The 8,444-nt window shown below is 47.8% G+C and overlaps 1 protein-coding gene across 1 annotated transcript; it reads left to right on the forward strand.

Moving 5' to 3' along the window:
* Positions 1–132: 132 nt before the first annotated feature.
* Positions 133–7,968, forward strand: LOC104496846 (cyclic AMP-responsive element-binding protein 3-like protein 1; the record flags this gene model as incomplete). Its single annotated transcript, XM_010140019.1, has 5 exons — positions 133–201; positions 2,551–2,650; positions 6,682–6,802; positions 7,281–7,527; positions 7,932–7,968. Coding segments are annotated over 5 exons (574 nt in total), but the record flags the coding sequence as incomplete, so codon positions are not given.
* Positions 7,969–8,444: the final 476 nt, after the last annotated feature.

Here is an 8,444-nt window from a genome sequence, read left to right on the forward strand (position 1 = left end):
CTGGCTCCAGGACCATATCTGCGAGTGATGGATGAGACCAATGAGTCTTCACATCCAGAGAGAGGCAAGGACTACGTTTTCTTTATGTGTCTGGCCTTTGTAACTAACTGGCTATGGGTTTTATTCCCACAGGGTTGAGACATACACAACAGAAAACAATGAACTGTGGAAAAAAGTGGAGACCTTAGAAAACGCAAACAGGTAAAAGGGGCTAGACCTGACCCTCTGTGAGTGGGGCACGGTGGGCAGGAAGGGAAGCCAGGGGAGCGCTTGGGCAGGGAATTGAGAGGAGAAAGCCTCCTCCAGCTCCTAGTGGGATGGGTGCTGCTTGGTGGGGCACTGGTTCTCTACCTGCTGCAGCAGTGAGCCAGCTGGGTTTGGTTGGTGAGCCTGGAATGTTTGTGTTGGGACAGCCAGACCACGATGCATCAAGGGGAGGCAGGGAAGGCACATTTCTCACATCTTTTCCTCCTTCTCCCTGCAACACTTTGGGCTCATGCTGCCCTCCCCATTGCCTTCCAGGGCAGCTGCATTGAGGGAAGCCCCTCACACCAGCTGCTCAGGCTCGCTGTTTCTGCTCTTGGGCTCTTTGAAGAAACACAAGGCCCTGGGCGTAATGTGGCTGTTTCAGGTTTCTCTTGAGAAAGAGCTGAACAGACTTGGTGAATACAGGGCAAGCCCATTCCTCTAATAAAGGTACAGACCCCAGTTCCCACCAAATCCAGGGTTACTCCCTGTGCATGTGATACCCCAGCCCTTGCCCTGCCTCTTCTCTTTCAAAGCAAGCCTGAAGAATCTGCCTCCCATCTGCTGATGCTGCTCACCTGAAAGGAGCAAGCTGCTCCCACAGACCCAAAGCAGACCTCTGGCTCTCTTGCCCAAGAATCTGGTGAGCTCTTGTGCTCCTAATATGCAGAGATGGCCGACTGATCACCAGGGAAATTTGCTTCCTTGGAAGCAAATAATGAAGTCTCCCACCCCTGCAGTGGGGCTGGGCAGCAAGAGCTGGAGGAAGACCCAGCTCTGCTCCCTCTTACGGGGTGCAGCAGGTGTGAGCAAGGGCAGAGTCAGCTGCAGGGCTGGTGAGAGGACCCTCATTTCTATAGCCCTGTTTCTATCAGCCCCAGCTCAAATCAAAGGGGAGAACTGCAGCCAGAAAGCCACTTCTCCCACCAACCCCTCTATTGCTGCTACAGCTAATGGAGTACTCTTTAAGGCTCTGCCCAGCTCCTTCCCATCCACGACACAAGTGCTCTGACCCCAGCTTTCAGGCCAGCCACTGGTGTCAGTTACGGTCTGACTGCGGTGCGCAAGTGGTTGGAGCCTCCCATCTGCCTCCCTGGCCACCCAGCTGCTCTCGTCCACAGGGCACAGCCTGCTGCCTGGCCTCTCTGAGAGTGCAGGCAGCCCTGATGCTGAAAAAGCATGAGCCCCACCCTGAAAAATCAGAAGATAGGCCTAAAATCCAGGAGGTTGTTGGTTTGTTTTTTTTTCAGAACACTGTGTTCTTTTTAATTGGGTTTGGTTTTTGAGTACTGCCAGTGGGACGCTGTGTGCTTCTCTCCACATGCACAAGGAGCAGAAGATGATTTGGAAAGAGATAAAGCTGGGATTCTCCTGCAATCTTCTGGTTCCAGGACCTGGCATTTTATAAAACATCGAAGTATGTGTGTAAAACAAACAGTGCTCCCAGGGGGAAACATGCAGTAGTCTGCATTTCAGTAATTTTGCAGCCCTTTGGAACTGTGTGCTTTGCCGTCTCCCTCATACCAGATTTCTTTACTAGCCCAGTGATGGGTTGGATGGTTTTTAGTAACACACCTACCACTGCTTTGTGTTAATGTGTGCCGATGCCCATGTTCAGTTATATGGGGCAGAGAGACCTTAGCATGTATTCCAGCCAAGGCAGAGAATGAGTTGATTGCTGAACTCAAGATTTGGCTTTGCCCACATCTCTCTGCAGAGTTTGCCAAGACTGAAGAAGCTGGAGAGGATCAAAATGTTTTTTATTTCTCTCTCCATCATATGGTTCGGGGGACAGGCTGAGCTGCAGAATGTGTGTCTCTGAGTAGACAGGAGTAGGTGGGCCTGTGGTCAAGGTCTGATGTGACTACAAAGGTCAGTGGCCATCCCAGATCTTGGTTTTCACGGTAGACTGCCTATCCATTGTTCTGGGAGATGACTGGCTGGACTTTGAGGCACCCAGGAATCCTAAACAAATGGGACATTCATAATGGGTGGATAGTTGCAGTGAAGGTTGTGGTGGATCTACAGGTGAGGAGATGGAGGGTGTTACCTCAGAGTAACAGCACCTTGGGGCATTCCTCCCCCAGCTCCTGCATATTTATATCTCAGACTCACCCTTCTTTGTTTCTTGCTCCCCAGACTGTTTGGTTGGCAAACTTGGGCAAGATACAGCAAAGGGGAAAGACTTGTTTTCACAGGAAGGAAAGATCAGGATACAGTATGAAGGGGGTACTGGTATTCTTGCATCACTTACTGGCTGCTGCCTTCTTATCAAGTTTTGATTTGGGTTGTTTCCTATCCCAGGACTCTGCTCCAGCAGTTACAGAAGCTGCAGGCTCTGGTAGCTGGCAAAGTCTCCAGACCTTACAAAATGGCTTCAACGCAGACCGGGACCTGCCTAATGGTATAAGCTTCATTTCCATCTTCCTTATTGGCCATACTTCCCCCGAGAGCTTTGTTGATTGCCTGTCTCTGCCCTTTTTTCCGCTGCCTGGCCCTGTGGTCAGTTACCTCTGCTTTCTCTTTCTGTGTTAGTCACCAGAAATGGGCCCTGTCATACATATATTGGTAGTGTCAATTGTTTACACAACAGCATTAGAACAATTCCTGCATTTTCACTGTCTTATTCTTCGGGCAAAACAGCACTTGGTTTGCTTTTCATTAACTATCAGATATGCAGCAAAAATCTTCAATGAGCTTCCATCGTAATGGGTAATAGTTTTCTTTTGCTGAGTTGGTAATGCCTAACGTTTAACTCAGCAGGGTGGGCGAACAGTTCAAGTATTCCTCCCAGAGGGCATTACCTTGTGTTTATCAGCAAGAAATGGCATCTGTTCTTGCTATGACTGCACACCAGGCTTTGTTAAATCCAGATGGAATTCTTTTTGTTTGCCCTTTTGACCAACCAAAATGATTCGAGGTTGTCTGTTGGTTTTGGTAATCCCTGTTTGCTTCTCATTTCTCATAGTGGAGGATCATGGTTAAGCAATATTGGCTTCATTGTGGAGTTTTGGGCAAAACAGCGTATGGCCATAAATAGAGTCAGTTGCTTATTCTTCATCTCTTTTTTTGACAGGGCAAGTGATCGATGGTGAAAGTATAACCTTCAACACTGTGATGTCTTTGCATGATTGTCATGGTAGCTGCTTGTGATAAATATGTCAAAGTTAGTTATCTATACCTAGTTATCATTTCTGTACTGTTAACAGGCATGAAACACAAACAGATGATGAGGTGCTTGCCTCACTTTCTCAGCACCCTCCTGAGGGGTTGTTTTTCACTCTTGTTTCAGTCAGCTTCCTTGGTTCCAGAGCCCCTGCTCTGTAATTTCCAGCACTTTCTACTTTCAAAATCTGTTCAAACTTTTTCTACCTTTGCTGCTCCCATGTCAGACCAGATTTTAATGACTGACTGTCTTTTCTGTTGGCTGCTCTGTAGCTTCATTCCCAAGGTCTTTCCACATTTTTGGTCATGACCTAGCTGGGCCCAGTGACTCATTGCTCCTTAATGCAGCAGCTCATCAGAGACCCCCTGGCTCCAGCAGCACTTCATCCCTACTAGCTAGAATGAGCGAGTCCAGAAGAGGTGTCTTCTAGACATCCCCTGTGCTATAGGCTGATAAAATACATCATTTAGCTTCCCAACAATGTCTTGTCTCTCCTTGCTGATCCCTTCATTCCACAGCATCCCAGCCCACACACTAACTCTCTCAGGCTCCCTAGCTTCGAAGCATTTAAAGAATTTGTAATTTGCTTTTCTGTCTTTGGTCAGCCCCTCTCATAGGCCTCCAAATTCCCATTTCCTATTTTCAAATACAGCACTCGTATCACTACAGGTATGTAGAATGATCATGCCTTGCAGCGTGAGAGTGGAGCAGAGTGCCCTCCTTTTTTAGCTCTGTGTCAGTCCTGCTGCGTGTATGTCCAGCCAGTTCTTGAAGGCCTCCACTGATGAGCAGTCCTCAGCCTCCTCAGGAAAACCATTCCAGGGCTTCGTTATCCCTTCCAGATAAAGCTTTTCCTGCTCTCCTCAATCTTCTTTGCAACAGGTTAAGCCCATTACAACTTCTGTCCACTGTAAGCAAGGTCAGTACACCCTCCCTCTGTGCAGTTGCATTTTTACGTATTTGAAAACTCTTGTTTTCAAGTAACTTTCTTCAATCTGCTCTGCTAAATCACCATGATTTCTTCAGTCTTCCCTTGTAGGCTGAGTTACTGAATCACTGCTTGATCCCAGAGCTCTCTTACAGACTTCCTTCATTGCACTGCATATCTTTGGAACTTGGGCCCGAACTTGGACACAATGTTCTGCTTGAAGGCCAGTACAGAGCCAGCCAGAAGACCTGTTCATTTTGCCTGGGCTGAGATTTGCCCTTTGCAAAGTGACAGCAACCTGCGACCACCTTGTTGTCCATTTTAACTCCCGGATCCTTTTATGTAGAGCAGCTGGCTGACCACGTAGGTGTTGACATGTTTCCACTGTTACTCAGTCCTGCCACCTTGCAGGTCTTAGCAGATATCGGTAATTGTCTGTGTGGATCTGTCTGCTATTCTCTTGGACTACTTCTCCCCACAGTCAAGATCATTCTGAATTTGAATCCGGTCTGCTTGCAGTCTTTCCCATCTGCAGATTTGATACAGTCCATCAGCCAAGTCAAGCTTAAAAATGTTGAATCTTGCCAGAACCATAACGAATCTCTCTGCTACTCCATCTGCTATTTCCTCCCAGTTTGACAGTGAACCATTTGATAACTACTCTCTCAGGAGATCTTTCTTTTAATAATTTTGCCTCCACTTTTCCAACTGGTTTTGCAGTAGTTTCCTCTAGCTTCATTTCCCTCACTTTTTAAGAGGTTAACATGGTGAGATGGTCAAAAGCTGTGAGATGAATGGTACTCAGAATCAAACCAAGTGTCATCATTATGAAGTGTTACAGAGTTTGAACTGGTACTGAATCAGAGCATCAATCAGTGTAAACCTGAAACAAAACAGAGTAAAACCAATGCTGTTTTACCAATGCAAGGCCATTTTTAACCGATGCAAAGCCCCACTTGAAAGCCATGTTAAAGCAAGACGTTCAGTATACTGCTCTTTCCCAGTCCATAAAGCCTGTTTTGTTTTAGAAGAGAACAGGCTTCACAGGGCTTGCATCCCTTTCTGGAAGTTGTGTGTTTGGCTGTAATAATTCCAAGCAACATCCCTTGTCTTTTCCCCTGTTTTTGTGGAATAAGGGTTCTAAATGCATTGTGTCCCTGATATGACATGCTTAGACAGTGTCTATTGTGCACATTTAATTTCCTTTCTTCAAAACCAGCCATGAAGACTGTGGGCAATTAAAATCCCTCTTTACAAGGTGTAGTATTCTGTGGTATTATTTGATCTTCCACATCTCCTAGAATCCACTGGTGGTCAAAATTACCTTGATGTACCAGCTTCTGTGCATTACTTAGGCATTGCTATTCCGAAATAGGTGGCCATTCTGAAAAGCAGTCAGGTGATTGCTGGCTGTCCCCACAAGTCAAACTTAGCTAGTTTATACATAGTTAGTAGAAATCACCAACAGATGCATTGTCTCTTTGATGTGCCCAGTCTGAACACTGAGCTGGTGGCAGCTAGTTATATACCACCCACGGCACAGGGGTATTTAGGTAATAAGCACTTGGCTCTGTATCATTTCCCGTGTGTCCCCTTTTGCTCTGTACTGGTAGTTCTCTAAACTCTGCAGTGTCCCTTACAGTCAGCACTGGCATCTCACTCTGACGCTTTACTATTACGGCAGAATCTACAGACAGGTGCAGACCTAACAGAGCGGGATTTCCAGGGACCTTTCATCTGCCTCTCTCCTTTTATCACTGACTGCTCTGTCTGACAAATGAAGGCACTGACATGATCCTGCGTATGTGTATGTCAAACAGAAATTTAACTCTTTTCTTGGACTCTGCATCCTTGCTATCAGGTGTTAGGCAGCTGCAGTTCTGCTGTCATTTCTGTCCTCACATGGACAGTAGCTTTGCTTTGCTATGTCCTGTGGTACCTCGCAGATTTCTCCCAGTGAGCTTGTTTTCTTTCAGACCACTACAGCTCCTACTGATCTAATGGTCAAATTCCCTTTGATCAAGACAGAGTTCATCACTACTGTCGAGTCTTCCCGTTTCTCAGCTTGTTCCCTAGCTATGCCTTCCGCCATCTCTCATCAACTGGATGGGCAAGTTCTCACCATTGAACCAGAAATACTTCAAATAAAGGAACATACGAAAGCTTCTGATTTCCGTTCTTAGATTTGCAGCAGAGATTAGCAGAGCAAGCCCTTTCCCTCCCTGCAGGACCACAGCATGTCAGCCTTGACCACATGTTCTCACACAGCCTCGTGTTTGTGTGCTGTGGAAGTGTTTCCTCACAGCTAGAAATGCTAACTCTGTGCTGATCTCCTCTCTAGGTGCTGGCACTCTGCTTCATTCTGATCTTGGGAACCCTGATGCCCTGTCTTCCTGAGTTCTCTTCAGCATCACAGACAGTGAAAGCAGCACCAGCACCAGACATTTACACAACTAGTAAGAGTGAGTCTAACGTGGTTCCTCTATTTCACCCTGTCAAACCATTTCCAATTCTTCTCTCAACATTCCTGGTTCAGGGGTGGTGTCCTCCTCTCAGTGCCTACCGCATATGCTGGGGCTCTGGCGAGGAGAGATTCCCAGCCAGTCAGTGGTAGAAACTCTGGTAACAGCACCTTGTTTGGGCCTGTTGTCATTCTCTGCTAACCCTTGTCCCAAAACGTGACAAATGTCAAAGGAAGGAACATGAGGGAAGAGTCCCAGGGCAGATTGACTGTCTTCTGAAGAGACTGTGTGTCCAGGGGAGCATTTGCCTCCTGAAGCTGGGGGCAGATGGGTTTCCTGCAGAGCAGGCCTCCTGCACAGTTACACATGGTCAAGGTCATCGCTGGGTGAGCATGTGCTGAAACCACCACTGTGACCACTCACTACCATTGCAGGAGACCTCGGTCTCATTGTTAACCAGTGCTCTCTTTTTTTCTAGTTCAGTCACGGAGCCTCCTGTTCTATGATCAGGATGCTGCCTCCTTCGAAGAGCGCTATAGCTCCTTCCTATCCATGGACCATCCTGAGGGATGGGATGCCAAAAATGAGCAGTCTGAAGAGGGAAGGCCTCATCTGGCTAGGAAACATGAGACAGCCAAATATCTGAGCAAATCCCGGCTGGAGGATCCTGACCAGAACCAAACTGATCCAACTCTAGCCCACCTCAAAGAGCAATTCTATGAGAGGTAAGCAGATGGGGGCCATCCTCTGAGCCCCAAAACACAGAATGGTGTCTGAGAGTGAGCAGCAGGCATGTTCCTCTGCTGCAAGCTAAGGATAGATGAGCTGCCCAGGACAGGCAATTAACTAAAGAGCAGTGGCTGAAGGAGGCCAGTGCTGGCAAGGAGCATAAAAACGAGTTTGTTATCTATCTAGAGCAGAAGTTTGGGACTCCATAAAGCACTGTCCCACTGGCACAGAGCTGAGTAGGACTGTGTGATTTAGGGGGTCCCAGGCCTGCTGGTCATTCAGTGCCATGGGAAAGGGCTCCGTCCCGGTCAGAGCAAACCAGGTGGATGCACAAAGAGGTGAACTTGCATAGGAGGCTGCAATGAACCTTGACTGATGCCTTGTCTTTTCTTTTCCTCAGCAAGACAAGCTCCAGTGAGACAGCTGAATACTTGTAGCAGCTCTGGACCTCAAGGCCTCTATCTGATTGCAGGATTCCCTCCTCACCGAGCAACTGAAGGAACTTGGCGGGAGAGGACGCTGCATTCAGAAACTCCTAGCCTGGCCTTGGGTTCGGCCTCTCCCCCTTCCCCATGATCCCCTGTTAGTACTGATCTTTCTGAGGGGAGTCACAGGACTGCCAGGACCAGCAATAAATGACTGGCAAAGCCCTGAGATACCCTATGCTCCTGGCCTTATCTCCTGCTTAAATGAGCACTACCCTATGGATGTGGGCTCACCTGGGGGTGGAGGGAGATCAAGGGAAGCCCCTAAACTAATCAGCTCACTCCCCAAAGCCTCCAGACCAAGGGGCTGTCCCCAGTCATGAACCCCTTGGCTACATCAGGTGCACCTGAAGAAGAAAAGAGATTTACTGTCCTGCCTGGGGAGCTTAGGAGTGGGTGGTGCTGGTGCTGGAGGGATGGCTCATTCC

Source organism: Buceros rhinoceros, unplaced genomic scaffold (genome assembly GCF_000710305.1).
Source record: "Buceros rhinoceros silvestris isolate BGI_N320 unplaced genomic scaffold, ASM71030v1 scaffold44047, whole genome shotgun sequence".
NCBI classification, from domain to species: Eukaryota; Metazoa; Chordata; class Aves; order Bucerotiformes; family Bucerotidae; genus Buceros; species Buceros rhinoceros.